Source organism: Nerophis ophidion, linkage group LG17, assembly GCF_033978795.1.
Source record: "Nerophis ophidion isolate RoL-2023_Sa linkage group LG17, RoL_Noph_v1.0, whole genome shotgun sequence".
Classification (NCBI taxonomy): domain Eukaryota; kingdom Metazoa; phylum Chordata; class Actinopteri; order Syngnathiformes; family Syngnathidae; genus Nerophis; species Nerophis ophidion.
In genome coordinates, this window is record NC_084627.1 from 23,229,179 (window position 1) to 23,245,602 (window position 16,424).

General features: G+C 39.6%; 2 protein-coding genes and 1 long non-coding RNA gene across 3 annotated transcripts in view; 1 reads left to right on the forward strand and 2 right to left on the reverse strand.

The window, feature by feature from the left end:
* pstpip2 (proline-serine-threonine phosphatase interacting protein 2) overlaps window positions 1–109 on the reverse strand; it is a 28,144-nt gene extending 28,035 nt beyond the window's left edge. The window contains exon 1 of the mRNA XM_061876608.1: window positions 15–109. Coding sequence (XP_061732592.1) covers window positions 15–30 — 16 coding nt within the window. The 5' untranslated portion in view covers window positions 31–109. The remainder of the gene's footprint in view (window positions 1–14) is intronic.
* Window positions 110–191: 82 nt separating this feature from the next.
* LOC133536234 (uncharacterized) lies at window positions 192–1,914 on the forward strand. The gene is made up of 2 exons (XR_009802424.1): window positions 192–395; window positions 1,440–1,914. It is a non-coding gene; the product is annotated as an uncharacterized LOC133536234 (long non-coding RNA).
* Window positions 1,915–3,328: 1,414 nt separating this feature from the next.
* The window catches only part of LOC133536233 (Golgi phosphoprotein 3-like), a 28,132-nt gene continuing 15,036 nt past the window's right edge, over window positions 3,329–16,424 (reverse strand). The window contains exons 3-5 of the mRNA XM_061876611.1: window positions 13,870–13,984; window positions 13,424–13,584; window positions 3,329–4,939 (exon numbers count right to left, since the gene is read on the reverse strand). Of these exons, the coding sequence (XP_061732595.1) occupies window positions 4,676–4,939; window positions 13,424–13,584; window positions 13,870–13,984 (540 nt within the window). The 3' untranslated portion in view covers window positions 3,329–4,675. The remainder of the gene's footprint in view (window positions 4,940–13,423; window positions 13,585–13,869; window positions 13,985–16,424) is intronic.

Here is a 16,424-nt window from a genome sequence, read left to right on the forward strand (position 1 = left end):
AATGTTTCTCTGACCTTTTTTTGTCATCATTAGTGAGTGATATACATGTTTTATTTCACAATAAAACAAACAAATCCCTAGCCTAATGTGTCTTTCGGAAAAGAAACCCAACTCCGTCCCAAAATAAAGCGCGTGACGTCAGACTATCGCGCCATGAGCAAAAAAAAAAAAGAACAGCCCGCGTGTAAGAGGGCGGGGCTTTGCTCTAAGGCGGGAAGGGATTTACCATGACGTCGTCGTGTCTATTTAAGATGGCGGCCTAAGGAATAGCGCATCACATTCACACTCCTGTGACTTCATTTGCCGACGCTTTTTCTTCAAAAAAAAAAATCGATCCTTTAAATCCACTTTTCGTGTTTTGAGGCAGAGACACGTTGACAATATGACAAAACAAGGTGAGTGTTTACTATACCTTCGATAAAGACTTTCATTTTGAGTGTCGTCGCCCGGAATATTGTAAAGGTGAAGACAAGGAAGTATGCTTAAAACTGACTATTGGTTGAAAGATTATCAAGTACCCTTTCAATTTACTTTTTTTTGGATAACATTTATTATGATTTTTTGTCACCATTATATTTAAACATACATTAGGTCTACATAGTGCTCGATATACAGTCAACACAACACCACAATATATTGAAAGTGAAACGATTTGTAATTTAATTAGTGGTTAACGGTCAATTTGTCTATGTGCCTTACAATTAAAATAACCATAACACTAAAAATGTTCCTGCATAACATATTACATAATTCCCGGTTGCCATATTTTTTATATCTATTATTAATATACTTACTGATCAACCGGTAATAAGATGGTTACTTTCTGGTGTTAGATGGTTATATCTCCACTTTTAAAATGTAATACACGTATTATTTTGTCCCAATCATAACTATTATTAATATACTTACTAATTAACCGGTAATAAAATGGTTACTTTCTGGTGTTAGATGATTATATCTTCACTTTTAAAATGTAATACACGTATTATTTTGTCCCAATATTTATTGACCTGACTGTATATTCAATATAAATCAAAGTACATTTGATATATTTAAAATAAGTATTAAGATGGCGGCCTTTTTCTTATTATATATTTTACATAGAAATAAAATAGTGTAAAACATTCTTAATACATAATTATAACAAAAAAAAACTTGCAATCTTTAATTGTATTAGGTCCAATAATACTGTACTTAACATTGTTTCAGTTTGATATGGAATATATATTTTTCCACACACATTGAGTATAATAAATACATTGTATAGTATTTAATTAAAATGTTTTTCCCCAACATTAAGGAAAAAAAGCAGTGCATTAATGTTTAATAAATATATGGTTGTATAAAGGTATACTTCCGTCGTTGAGGACATTCTTGAAAAATACACTATTTTTAAGATTGTATTATATGAAATAGCGTGCCTTTTTAATGTCTTCCAGCTTTGCCATCCAATCCTGCTCCTCCAACCCCAACCTACTCCCTCATCGGTCTGGAGCTGCGTCACCTCGGAGACCAGCTCTACTGGACATACTGCCTGCTGAGGATTCTGATGGGGGAATCCAACGACACATGACAGGAAAGTGCGTTTGTTGGCTGTACATAAAATAAAGCTACAAAAGAGCAAGAAAAATAAAACAGAGGCAGTTTTGAAAGAGGATGAACACCCTGATGGAAAGGCTGGACGAAGTCACCTGGGCGAGTGTGCTGGATGAGCTAAGAAGACCTTGGGTTGGAGCCTTCACCTCAAATGTAGCGACTGTCTTATCGAGGGGACCGCAGTGAAGACAAATCATTTTTTTCTGAATGCAAATAAGTCTGGTTGTATCTGTGAACTATGATTACGGTGGGCACGGAGGATAAACAGGCACCACATAAGGTGCATATACCTAATAAAAGGTGCCTTTTAAAACACAATATTGTTTTGTTGTGATTGACAATCTACCAAACCATTTATTGAATCCATACATTTTCTACCGCTTGTCCCGCTCAGAGTCGCGGGGGTGCTGGAGCCTAAACCAGATGCAACTGGGCCAACACAGATAGACAACATTCATACACAAGGGTCAATTTAGTGTTGACAATCAACCCCAGGTGCATGTCTTTGGAGGTGGAAAGAAGCCAGAGTACCCGGAGGGAACCAACAGTCACGTGGAGAACATGAAAACTCCGCACAGATTCAATAGTTATTTCAAGTGTCAGCTAAAAATGCTATGAAATAAAGTAAAAATTAATATTTTTAGAGGATTTATAAATATGACAACTAATTAGCACATTTCTCACAAAGTAAACACTGACTGTGTGATTCGACATTTTTAAGAACCATTGTATAGACGTTGTACCGATCCGTTGTGGTGAAGAAGGAGCTGAGCCGGAAGGCAAAGCTCTCAATTTACCGGTCGATCTACGTTCCCACCCTCACCTAAGGTCATGACCGAAAGGATAAGATCACGGGTACAAGCGGCCGAAATGAGTTTCCTCCGCCGTGTGGCGGGGCTCTCCCTTAGAGATAGGGTGAGAAGCTCTGTCATCCGGGAGGAACTCAAAGTAAAGCCGCTGCTCCTCCACATCGAGAGGAGCCAGATGAGGTGGTTCGGGCATCTGGTCAGGATGCCACCCGAACGCCTCCCGAGGGAGGTGTTTAGGGCACGTCCAACCGGTAGGAGGCCACGGGGAAGACCCAGGACACGTTGGGAAGACTATGTCTCCCGGCTGGCCTGGGAACGCCTCGGGATCCCCCGGGAGGAGCTAGACGAAGTGGCTGGGGAGAGGGAAGTCTGGGCTTCCCTGCTTAGGCTGCTGCCCCCGCGACCCGACCTCGGATAAGCGGAAGATGGATGGATGGATGTATAGTAACAAAAAATTGCAACTGGTATCATAGTTTGAAACTATTTACTTAAAATGTAATTTTCCTTGGAAAATGTCTTATATATTGTCCTTCATCAACCCACTACTGATGCTTTATCTAATGAAAGTACAAGCACTAAAATGTACCATTTGAGGATTCCCAGCTTGAAATGACAGTCGACACACATGCTACTGTTAGCTTACCCTGTTGCTTAATATCTGGATGCAACAGTAATATACTCCATTGTCTCCACTTTGCTGCAGTAGTCCATTATCTTGTTGCCTTCAATCTCCTACTTGTTAAGAAATAAACACAGGAAACTGTCAAATCTCTACTGTTGAGAAGTGTATCTTATTCCAAAATAGCCCCGGTAATTCTTGATTACTACAGAATCTTCAGAATCTGTCAAGTGGGGTACTTTGTGGTCATCTGCACTACAAAACCATGCAGATCAAGTTAAAAAAACATCACTGCAACATGAGCTAAATTCAGGCACTTTAAGGATCCTTACTTTATTTTCTGTGTGGTAATACAAAAGCATACAGATACAGGAGAGAAGATCCCTTTTGTAGAATTTCATTAGATCGTACGCGTAAAATGAGTTAATAATTACATAAGATGCCGTCACGCCTGGTCCAGCTAAATCCACTGCATGCAAACAGCCCTTCTTTCACCTTTGGGTGTGGCTCTGCAGGAAAGGAAGGACGTATTAATGCCATCAGACCGTGGAAACACAATCCGACATACGTAAGCCACACCTTAAGCTTTTTTTTTCTTTTTTAACCAGACCTACAGGAAACAAAAAAAAATATGAGGTCCCTTTTGTTGATAAAGGGCGGAGCCACCTGGCACCAACCTGGGCCAAATACTTATAGATGACGCTTGGTTATGTGATGTGTACAGGGAAAAAAAAGATGAAGGCTAAGACTTGAAGGACAAGTTTGCCTGAATAAAAACAAAACAGGGGGCCCTAAAGACATCTCAAACGACTAAAACGTCACAGTGAGGACGTTGTTCACGCCACAACATGGCCTCACCTGCAAACAAGTAGTGACAAAAACATCTGCGCAATGAATTCAGGGAACGTCTGGCGTCATTTGGATGAACCGCCCCTCGCATTGAGCAGAAGGTTAAGAGGAATGACGTAAAGATCGATAGCTGTGTGTAAAACATTTGTTGTCCAATCCTCATTGCACCAACCTACCTACGGCGCTATCGACTGTGCAAAATAGTTGATAAATGGCAAAACTACTCGTTATCTCACACGAAAACGGAAGTCCAGTTCTGAAAGCGCAACGCATAAGCAAGAAACTAATGAGCTTTGAATGAATCCTACACATGGGCCGATTAGGGCCAAACGAGTACCAACTCGCTTGGAAGTGGTCCTCGCTTTCCTCCTCAGGGTGTCGTGAGGGAGAAAGGAGAATCCAAGGTGAACATGTACATGAAAGGCGTCATGGGAAAGAAGGTGGTCAGCCTCCTGATTGGCTGTCCTTTTCTTAAAGTTTTACACTCTACCTTCCTCCTTTTGAAGTCTTCATATAATCAACATGGCGAACCCTATACGCCGCTTTTGCTCGCTGAGTAGTCCATGATCATTTAGAGAAGGTTCACAAACCACCACCTTAATTGGGTGTAGACCACCACCACCAATTAGGATAATCAACTGGACCACACCTCCCAACTCTGACCCAACTAAATTGTCTTGTTTATGGTGAAGTCCTTCAAGCCGATTAAATAATGCACAGGTCCTTCAGGGTTTGACGGCTCACTTTAAAAAAAAAAAAAAAAGGAGGAAAAAAAAAAGAAAAAATAGAAGGTTCTTCCATCTCATTTAGTGAAGGCGGCTACAACAGCCCACATGAGTTCATTGCAGTTGGGCTTGGTGCTCTCCTTTTCCGGCTCCAGCTCCAGCAGCGTGTGCACCCGCTTCATGCCCAGGTCGTACTCCTCGTCCTGCAGTGGAGCGAAGGCGTTCTCCAGGACGTCTGAAGAGTGGGCCAGGAGGATCAGGGCCAGCACCCGCTTGTCCATGCGGTGTGGATCGTTGACCCACTTCTCCAGGACGGAGTCCTGCACCTTCTTGACGAGGCGCTGAGGAAAAGACACACAAAAAAAGGGTGTGTGTGTGTGTGTGTGTGTTCAGGCACATTAAGGTGAGTAATAATTAAATGGCCTGAAATGTTTTCCTAGGGCGTGCATAGACAAAGCTGCACCTGACAATAGGCTTAAAAAGTTTTTATGCTGCCGACTCCATTCATCTATACCACTACCGACACCAATATCGTTCACATGTATTAATTGTACATTATTCAATTCATTCATGGTGAGTGCTTTTGACAGAGATAACAATATCCACATAATATTTAAACAAGTGCCTTTTTTTATTTCAAGGAAGTGAGAATATTTGGGCACCTCACGATTCGATCATGATTGCGATTCAGGAGCTACAATTTCATTAAAAATGAATTACTGATGCATATTTAATTTTTTTGTTTCACTACAAAAGCATTTATCACTTGCAGCTTTTAAAAACAGTGCATTTGTTATAAGACACAGTTAAATTAAAGGCCTACTGAAACCCACTACTACCGACCACAAAGTCTGATAGTTTATATATCAATGATGAAATATTAACATTGCAACACATGCCAGTACGGCCGGTTTAGTTTACTAAATTGCAATTTAAAATTTCCCGCGAGGTATCCTGTTGAAAATGTCGGGGAATGATGACGCTTATGTTGACGCGTGCTTGTGACGTTATTGGTTGGAGCGGACATTTCAGCCCAGCACCACTCACGGCTAAAAGTCGTCTCTTTTCATCGCTTAATTACACAGTATTTTGTACAACTGTGTTTCTGAATCTTTTGCAATTTGTTCAATTAATAATAGAGACTATAAAGAAGAATGATGTTGGTGGAAAGCGGTGGATTGCAGCTGCCTTTAGGAACCAAAACACAGCCGGTGTTTCTTTGTTTGTTGTGAAGCTTTAACACAGAGCGGTCAAGCGAACATGTTTGTCTACCACGTCAAACAATTGTGATATTAAATCGGACTTCAGCGGATTATGCGACCTCCTCCTGCAGCTGTCAAAAAGGCAGCTGTGAACTTGGCTCCTCCATTGTCTTCTCTCAGAGACACTGGCGTTCACCGCAGCCCCCCGACTTTCAGGTATGACTTTATAATCTCACTAAAACACAATTAACACAATAAGCAGATAAGGGATTTTCCAGAATTATCGTAGTAAATGTGTCTAACATCTGAATCCTTCCCACTGCCACCGCCTTGAGCCGTCGCCTTTTCTTTTTTTTTTAGTGCTTCACTCTAACTTTCCTCATCCACAAATCTTTCATCCTCGCTCAAATTAATGGGGAAATCGTCGCTTTCTCAGTCCGAATTGCTCCTGCTGCTGGTGGATATGATTATAAACAATGTGAGGATGTGAGGAGCCCTACAACCTGTGACGTCACGCGCACATAGTCTGCTACTTCCAGTACAGGCAAGGCTTTTTTTATTAGCGACCAAAAGTTGCGAACTTTATCGTCGATGTTCTCTACTAAATCCTTTCAGCAAAAATATGGCAATATCGCGAAAGGATCAAGTATGACACATAGAATGGACCTGATATCCCCGTTTAAATAAGAAAATCTTCATTTCAGTAAGCCTTTAATTCCCATCAACTTAATGGAAATGTGTACAAAACTGGAACATAAGTGCCTTATAAAAAAAGGAGATTGTTGGATCTCTTGGTTAGGAGGCCCGTTACAGTCAGTCAAATTTTAGAACTGTCTGCATTTATTTACTTACAATAAACAAAGAGATTATCGATTGTTGACATTTACTAATTGATTTTAGAATCATCCATGTCCGAATTGAAATTAATCTAAAAATTGATTATTTCCCCCACCTCCATAACATAGTTGTTTGATCAAACAATAATTAAACAAAAGCTAAATCTAATATCTACTACTCATTTAAATCGTTTGGTTTTAACCCTTAAAGTCCTCCTGTGTCCAGAGAATTATTCAGGGTTTGTAAACATTAGCAACATTTTTTTTTTTTTTTTTTTAAAGAAAATCTATCTGATTACTTTCATATTGAGCATATACTGATACTACCTATAATATTGACACCTTCAATTCATTGATTGATCCACTCTCCTCTTACGTGTTGTGTACTGACTGTGACAGCCGGTAGCCAATTGCTTTGTAGATGTCGGAAACAGCAGGAGTCAGTGTGCAGGTAAAAAGGTGTCTAATGCTTAAACCAAAAATAAACAAAAGGTGAATGCCTCTAAAAAAAGTCATTGAAGCTTAAGGGAAGGCTAAGCAGAACAAAACTAAAACTGAACTGGCTACAAAAAAAACAAAAACAGAATTCTGGACGACAGCAAAGACTTACAGTGGAGCAAGGACGGCGTCCACAATGTACATCCTAACATGACATGACAATCAACAATGTCCCCACAATGAAGGATAAAAACAACTGAAATATTCTTGATTGCTAAAACAAAGTAGATGCAGGAAATATCGCTCAAAGGAAGACATGAAACTGCTACAGGAATATACCGAAAAAAGAGAAAAAGCCACCAAAATAGGAGCGCAAGTTCAGAACTAAAACAGTACACACAGGAAAACAGCAAAAAACTCAAAATAAGTCACGGCGTCATGTGACAGGTGGTGACAGTACACCTACTTTGAGACAAGAGCTATAGTGATGCATGCTTGGTTATGGTTTAAAGTCATATCCAACAATTGCAACAACTCTTTACTGTCAACTAAGTTTTGTTTTTTAACGTTTTCTGCTGGTAGTGTGCCTCGGGATTTTTTCAAAGCAAAAAATGTGCTTTGGCTCAAAAAAGGTTGAAAAACACTGCTCTAGATCATGTATGTCAAACTCACAATTCTGGCTGCCCTCAGAGGGCCGATCGTAAAACTGAGTACATATGAAAATAAACATAATAGCCTTGTTACAATATTTACTTAGGAAATTGTTTGATTATGGTATTTTTTACCAACCGATTACTAGATGACTTGCTTGGATATCGTAAGCCAAAGTGACATGCAGATATTTAAGTATTCATTTGTCATAACCAGGGCACAAATACAGGCATGTATGGATCCTTTGCCATTCCCATTAACCCGAAAGGGGAGCTCCACAAAACTACCCTTGTGCTTCAACTGAACAGTTTGATTGACCGGACTTGGTTCGGAGCGTGTGTGTCATTCGAATTATGTTTCTTCAAGCGCCTGTGCATTGCGTGCCGTTAGGCGAAGGAAAAGCAGGACTTTCGCAGCCTGAGGCATTCGCGTTGTAGACATGAGGTGCAGAAAAGACAGTCAGATATTGAGAATGCGTCCATGGCGCTAAATTGGTCTGCTGTATTAATTGCCCTTATCTACTGTCATCCCGACGGAAGTTAGGAATCTCCCCGGTTGTGATCTTTCTGTGTAGAAAAAACATTGTAGCTTTTGTCCGAATGTTTTATAAATGACGAAGAAGTGGTCGATCAACAATCTTGTTATCAAAACATCTACAACCGCAAAAAAGTGTTTAAGAAATAATATTGAGATAACAAATAGATGAGAAACACCAAACATTAAAAGTATATCAAACCAACGTTTAACGAAGTGATCACTGCAAACCAGCGTGTTCTTCGACTCTGCTCCCTTAAACTGACGTGTGTGCGACTTTTCCTGTCCGTCGTTTGGTCAAACCTTGTACTCTTCAACCCTTTTTGATCACCTCTTAAGGGACTCTAAAGAAACATTTATCCATTTCGCGATTCAAACGGTTCTAACAGACTAAAACAACGTAAGCATAGGGCATTTTTCTTTGAGAAAGGCTAAAAGCTGGGTTGACCACCAAACATATTCAATGAGCCAAACGTGACGCCATGTGAATCCAAGCAATTACAAATGGAAACAGCGGTGATTGCATGTGAATGTATGAGCCAGTCTGCCCCACAATAGGACAGAGAAAAATAAGGAGCATATTGACTACAGCGTCTGACTACAATGGCAGAATTGCGTGAAGCTCTACCATATATGGAAGTATCTCCTGATGTCACATATAGGAAAAATGTCACAAATTGGCCAAATTCCAAACGGCTCGTTTGGAGGAAGTATGAAAGAAGGCAATATAATTTTTATAAAAATCTCCCCATACCTCCATTGTTTGGTTCAAATTTTTTGGGACTAGTGCTGATCCCAAATACACAAAAGTAGGTACCAATATGTAAGAAAAGTTGGTTTTGCATAATAGGTATTCTTTAAAGCTTTTTTGTTACTAAAAAGGTACCACTAAATATAAAGAAGAAAGTGTAATGACAACCAAAGAACCAGAAGTTGAACTTATAGCAATGTTTGAAGGCAGAATGTGCCTCTCTGTCCAAGCAACCAAGTACAGTATGGCTAATATGCCAATAGAGCCGAGACATTGACTCGTGATTACACTTTCAAGCCTCCTCCATTACACAGACAATTATTTCTCTCTGTACGGGGGAAACATAATGACGTAAATGACGCATTTGCAAAAAATTTGTAGAACATCATGAAAAGCAAAAAGCTGCTATGCTTAGAACTATAAGCAAAGTCTATTCTGTCACTTTTTTTTTTTTACAGTGCTGAAATGGGATTGGAGAAGAACCGGCTCCCAGTATTTACATACATTCCTTCGAATCGCTTGCCAGTATTTCAAACAATTTTCTTCGCAGACAAGAAGTGAATAAGTTTGTGGTCAAAAGCTTGCACCTTGCATAAAATAAACAGCTTAAGATATCTTGAGTTGCATGTTATGTATATGATAGCTTCACCTTAGAAACTTAAACAAACTATTCTAATATTTTGAGTTCAACCAGTTTATTTTTTCTCCAAAAGATTTAAAAAGTTTTGAAAATGTAACTAAATGGTATATTCTTGCGTAAATTCCAAATATATTTTATTTTGTTGAATTCTACAGAAGACTTAATTTCTTATATTCATTTTCCAAAGTATTTTTTTTTTCTCACCGATAAGGAACCAAATCGAAAGTGGAATCAGAACCGGAAAAATCTTATTAATTCCCATCCATAGTTGTGCATAGTGTACGTGTTCTGTGACAGGCTGAGTCCTGACTTTGTGCGGGGGCAGACCTTGGACGCCTGCATATACAGCAACTGAGTTTGCTGATGTTACTTTTGTGTTGTTGCGGCCAACTGTAGCCTGTTTTGTTAATGCATTCGATATTTCTGATAGACCGCCTCTTTGTCAGGTATCACTGAACAACGAAGAATAGCGAAACATGCTACCCTATACACTCTAAAATACAATAAGCCATGCTATCCCCTAAAATAGAGGAGTGGGTGGCTCTTTACAAATATTTCTCGTACAGCCGAAAACAACGCATGCGCAGGGCATTTTTTTCGTGAAGGGCTAAATGGCGCCTTGCACACATTGAGAACAGAGCTGGTGTGACCACCACGCATATCTAATGATAATCCAATAATTCAAGCAATAACCCGGTGCGCCTTATTTACAGATTAATTTTGGTTGTGCTTACTTACAGACCTCGAAGCAATTTTATGTGTTACATGGTGTAATGATAAGTGTGATCGGTAGATGGCAGTCACACATAAAATTTACGTGTGGCCTGAGGGCTGACGCCTGTTCAATAAATGACTCTAGCAAGGATAGGTTAGCATGCCCAAAACGTCAATGTTTTATTCATAATATAGAACACTCCACATGGCGCTCAAAAATGTGTCAGAATGTTTTAGTACTTAACTTTTTCTTTACTTTACTTTGGTAAGATACAAAGCCGCACCGCTTGATGAATTGTTGGCGCATTACAGCTACCACAGTCAAGACGTACTGTACTGGAACATACGAGTACTATTATGGTTAGAGATGGCTTTTTTTGCCGATATCCGATATTGTCCAACGCTTAATTACCGATACCGATATTAACCGATACTGATATATACAGTCGTGGAATTAACACATTATTATGCCTAATTTTCTTGTGATGCCCCGCTGGATGCATTAAATAATGTAACAAGGTTTTCCAAAATAAATCAACTCAAGTTATGGAAAAAAATGCCAACATGGCACTGCCATATTTATTATTGAAGTCACAAAGTGCATTATTTTTTTTAACATGCTTCCAAACAGCAGCTTGGAATTTGGGACATGCTCTCCCTGAGAGACCATGAGGAGGTTGAAGGGGGCGGGGTTGAGCGTTGTGTGTGGGGGCGGGGTTGAGCGTTGTGTATGGGGGCGGGGGATGTAAATTGTAACGTCCCGGAAGAGATAGTGCTGCAAGGGTTTCTGGGTATTTGTTCTGTTGTGTTTATGTTGTGTTATGGTGCGGATGTTCTCCCGAAATGTGTTTGTCATTCTTGTTTGGTGTGTGTTCACAGTGTGGGGCATATTTGTAAAAGTGTTGAAGTTGTTTATACGGCCACCCCGAGTGTGACTTGTATGGCTGTTGATCAAGTATGCTCTGTATTCACTTGTGTGTGTGAAAAGCCATAGATATTATGTGATTGGGTAGGGATGCAAAGACAGTGCCTTTAAGGTTTATGGGCGCTCTGTACTTCTCCCTACGTCCGTGTACACAGCGGCGTATTAAAAAGTCATAAATTTTGCTTTTTGAAACAGATACCGCTAATTTTGAAACAGATACCGATAATTTCCGATATTACATTTCAAAGCATTTATCAGCCGATAATATCGGCAGTCCGATATTATTGGACATCTCTAATTATGGTGTGTACTGTATACGTATGAGGTTCCAAAACTGCACCTATTAAGAGACATTAGCTGATAATTTATTTCAACCTGTGATGCAAAACCAACTTTCTTACCCATTGGTTCTTGCCGTTGTGTATATAGAATCTGCATAAGTCCCGAAAATGTGCGCCTCCTTCGCAACTGTAGCCTGCGGCGTAGTCAATAAGATCCTTCTTTTTGTCTATCCTCTTGTTGTGGGGTATCAATCTTCTGCTGTTGCCACTTCTAATAAAAAATAGCTTAGTTTGAAGTTATATTTGTCAATAGACTTAATACAGCAGCGCAAAAAACAACCAGTATAACAAAGATAACGAGGAAAGGACGCCGTCGAAGGGGAGCCACATAAATATGACCGGCGCATATTGAAGAGAGGGTCAGAAAGCAGCTTGAAGATTGTCTGAAAACATAATTTATGCAACACTTTGATGAAAGAACCACCATTACATGTTATGTAGACCACAAGGAAGTGTTTTAAATGTAGAACAATAAATCATAATGTGATCCCTTTAATGAGTCTTATAATCCGGAGCACCTTTTGTATGAAAATAGACCCGCTCATCGGCAATGCGCCTTATAATGCGGAGCGCTCCATGGTCCGAAATAAAAACGTACGTGGTATTGGAGCAATACCCAAATTTGTAATATCGCACAAAAATAATGTAAAGTATCAGAATAATAAGTGCTAATTACATTTTAGGATAAGTGTAGCCAGAACTATGTTACAGCAGAAAGTAATGATTTATTAATAGTAGATTAATAAAAGTTTTGAGAAAATAATACAACAGGTAGTGACACAATATGTTACCAACAGGTCAACAGTTAAATTACGACCCTTTGGAACCCATTTTGAAATGGTTCTATTATGCTATTACTCTACATGCCAAATAATATACCATGGTATATATAGTTATTGTAGAGGGCTGCAAGATATATTGTGATATAGACATTTTAACCAGGATTGTTGTGTTAGGATAAGGCACTACAAAATTGAAATAGCCGCTAAACTTAAACGAAAAAAGACAGCAACACAACTTGGTTTAAGGAAAACACAAGGGAGGGTAAGATAAAGTATAAGGGACGGCATGGCGCAGTGGGGAGAGTGGCCGTGCGCAACCCGAGCGTCCCTGGTTCAATTCCCACCTAGTACCAACCTCGTCACGTCCGTTGTGTCCTGAGCAAGACACTTCACCCTTGCTCCTGATGGGTACTGGTTGGCGCCTTGCATGGCAGCTCCCTCCATCAGTGTGTGAATGTGTGTGTGAATGGGTAAATGTGGAAGTAGTGTCAAAGCGCTTTGAGTACCTTGAAGGTAGAAAAGCGCTATACAAGTACAACCCATTTATTTATTTATTTATTTTCTTAGCATGAGCACAATATCACTACTGTGCGACATGCAGTAAAATAATTTCTGGTAAATGCTGATTTTGTATGCAGCTCTGTATCAATCAGAGAATGTGCAGGTGTACCTAATGTTGTGACTGGAGAATCTATATAAATTTAAAGAAGTTTATTTTTTATTGTGTTTGAGGAAAAACACAGCGGTTACATTATGTCTGTCTTAAGATATGTTCAACAGTGTACATTTTCAAAAGATAAAGTCTGATACTTATGAAAGCCACTTCGTGAGTTAATCAAAGTGCAGTTGTTAATCAGTTTTTCAATAATTTCAATATAAAAAAGTAATACTAGTTTTACAGCAGCTATCATTAATACCATTTATCGTTACATCACCATATGGTACACAGTAAACTGCAAACTTTGGTTGTACACATTTCGGAAAATGTGCAGCTGTGTACTAAGTGATCACCTGTTTGATGGTGCTGTTGGTGAGTGGATGTGTGGTCATGTCGAAAAGCAAGAAGTTCTGTTTCTCTGTCGTGAGGACACCTTTCTCTACCAGGTTTTTGGCCAGACGTTCCCTGACATTCCTCAGCTGGTAATGCAGCTTCAAAGGATTCCAGGTCTCCCCTGGAGAACAAGAGCTCTATTTTACACTTTGTAAGCATCCATCCATCCATTTCTACCGCTTGAATATTCAAGTTTATTTAAAACAAGTTTGATATTCAAGTTTATTTAAAACAAGAACAGCACACATTAATAAACATTCATGTAAATGTGCCAGTTTTAGCTATAAAGCTAATTTTTAACTGTGGTCTCAGGGCAAGGTATAAAATGCCTGCAATTAATAATCTTGCCTTGCGCCGCTGATGATTGTTTGAACATTTTCCTTCAAAAATGTGCAAATAAACTCACCACTTAGAAGCTCTATCCAGCTCTGGACAGTCTCTGGAGGCTGAGTTTCCTTGATGTGCTTCAAGGCCTCATCCAGCAGCACGTCTCCAGTCGGGGCGTCAGATTTGCAGATCACCTTTGGCAAACAGAAGCAAACACTTTTGAATACCGTCATAGCTGTCCTTACATCCTGGCTGAACAGGAACAAGTTGCATTGTGTGCATTCTGCCTCAAAGCAACAAAAAAAACAAGTGAACTCTTTTTAGCATGAATACTGATCATAGATAAACAATCACATGGTGTAAAATGTCTTCAAGGCTTATGTATTAGCATAAAACACAAACACTTTAAACATATATCATCTTCTGACACCTGAACATTACCTAACTAAATACAATACACAAGTGTATAGACAATACAACATCAATGTCTGGATAGACTCTCATTTAAAGGCAAGAGCAAACTGTTAAGAGGACCGTCTAAATTAGTTTTGAGTCTATTTAATGTTTTCTATTAGGAATGCAACAATGAATCGATTAAAAAAAAGTTTTGATTCATCATTTTATGCTTGCAAATAATAAAAATGTACAAACTCTGGAACTGCATAAAGTGCCCAGACCTTCAAATTTGCGAACATGGTATACATAAGGGTTAGTGCATGTGCCACACAATACGAAGGTCCTGAGTTCAATCCCGGGCTCGGAATCTTTCTGTGTGGAGTTTCCATGTTCTTCCCGTGACTGCGTGGGTTCCCTGCGGGTACTCTGGCTTCCTCCCACCTCCAAAAACATGCACCTGGGGATAGGTTGATTGGCAACACTAAATGGTCCCTAGTGTGTGAATGTTTTCTGTCTGTGTTGGCCCTGTGATGAGGTGGCGACTTGTCCAGGGTGTATCACGCCTTCCGTCCGAATGCAGCTGAGATAGGCTCCAGCAACCCCCGCGACCCCGAAAGGGACAAGCGGTAGAAATGGATGGATGGTTGGCTTCCTTACAACCACTGCAATAGAGCGCACATAAGAGCAATAGTGTGTGGGTGCCATGATCTGTGTAAAGATATCTGCAAATGTAACTAAGACAAAATATGTCACTAACGTCTCAAATTGCAAATGGCTTGCTAAGAGAAAGTTTGAAAGAAGGCAAGTATGTTTTATAAATATCTCTGCCATGCCTCCAAGGTTTGATTTCAAATGTTCAAAACTTGTATCTCAAATAGACAAAAACAGTTACCTACAGGTAAGAAACGTTGATTTTGCATAATAGGACCCCTTTAACCCAATATTCATTTGTGACATACGAGATAAATTACACTTCATTAAAACCCTGTTTATGACTTAAAAGGGTCCTATTATATTTTTTTCCATACATTTGAACACTTCCTTACAGTCAATTACATAACATGTAACGGTGGTTCTTTGGTCAAGATTTTGCACATATTTTGTTTTACAAACCCTCTTCAAACCGCTTTCTGACCGTCTCTACAGGATGTGTGTTTTGTGGGAGGTCTTATTTACGTGCCTCCACTTCACATCTGTCTTCTCCCCATCGGCCATGTTGTAGTTTTTAGTGCTTCCGTGCACAGTTCAAAGTTTGAACTATACGCACATTTGTGTTAGAAATGGCAACAACAGTGGGTGCATGTCCATGTATGGGCCAGTCTGCCCCACAACAAGAGAATGGAGAAAAATAAGGAACTTACTGACTATAATAGAGTCAGACTACAATAGTGGACTTGCGCAAAGCACTTTGGGTAAATCGCAACCATATATAGAGATATCCGCTGATGTCACATTTGGGGAAAAACATTACGAATTGGGCCAATTCCAAACGGCTCATTTGGAGGTGGTCTGAAGGAAGGCAAGATTGTGTTATAAATATTTCCACCATGCCTCCATGGTTTGTTTTCAAATTTTCGTGACTTACTCAGATCCCAAATACACATAAACAGGTACCAATAGGTAAGAACAGTTGGTTTCGCATAAGAGGGCCTTTTTAAAAGGTAACTGCACTTTTTTGGAACTTTGCCTGTTGTTCACAATTATTATGACGGACAGGAACATGTGTCTATTCTACAGGGGGATTTTAAAGATGATAAAAAAACACTTGTGGGAGTAATTGTAGCCTTTAAAACCCTACATCAACGTTTTAAATACACACTGCAAGTCTATATTTAATGTAGTAACAGACACGTTGATAACACCATGCAATATGTTCAATATTTACCTTATTTGGTCATTTTAATCAACAGCGGGACTTCCTTACCTGGCACATTTTGTTTTACGATTTTATAGCAACGCATGTCGAAATTCCGGAAACAAACCAGAGTGTGTTCAAATCATGGCAGACTTGCTAACAGATAACGAAGACAGCTATTTTTGGAAAAATAAGGTTTTACAACCTTATCATTATGACGCTGAATATACAAACGGACGATGAACTTATAGAGGAACACATGGAGAGTGTGAGACGTTGAAGCAGACGGAAGCCGAGAGAGTGAGGTTGGTGCGACTTGGTCACGCTGCAAATCTGGAACTTTTGAGCCAAGCTATACAGAATTAATCGAGTGCCTAAAACAA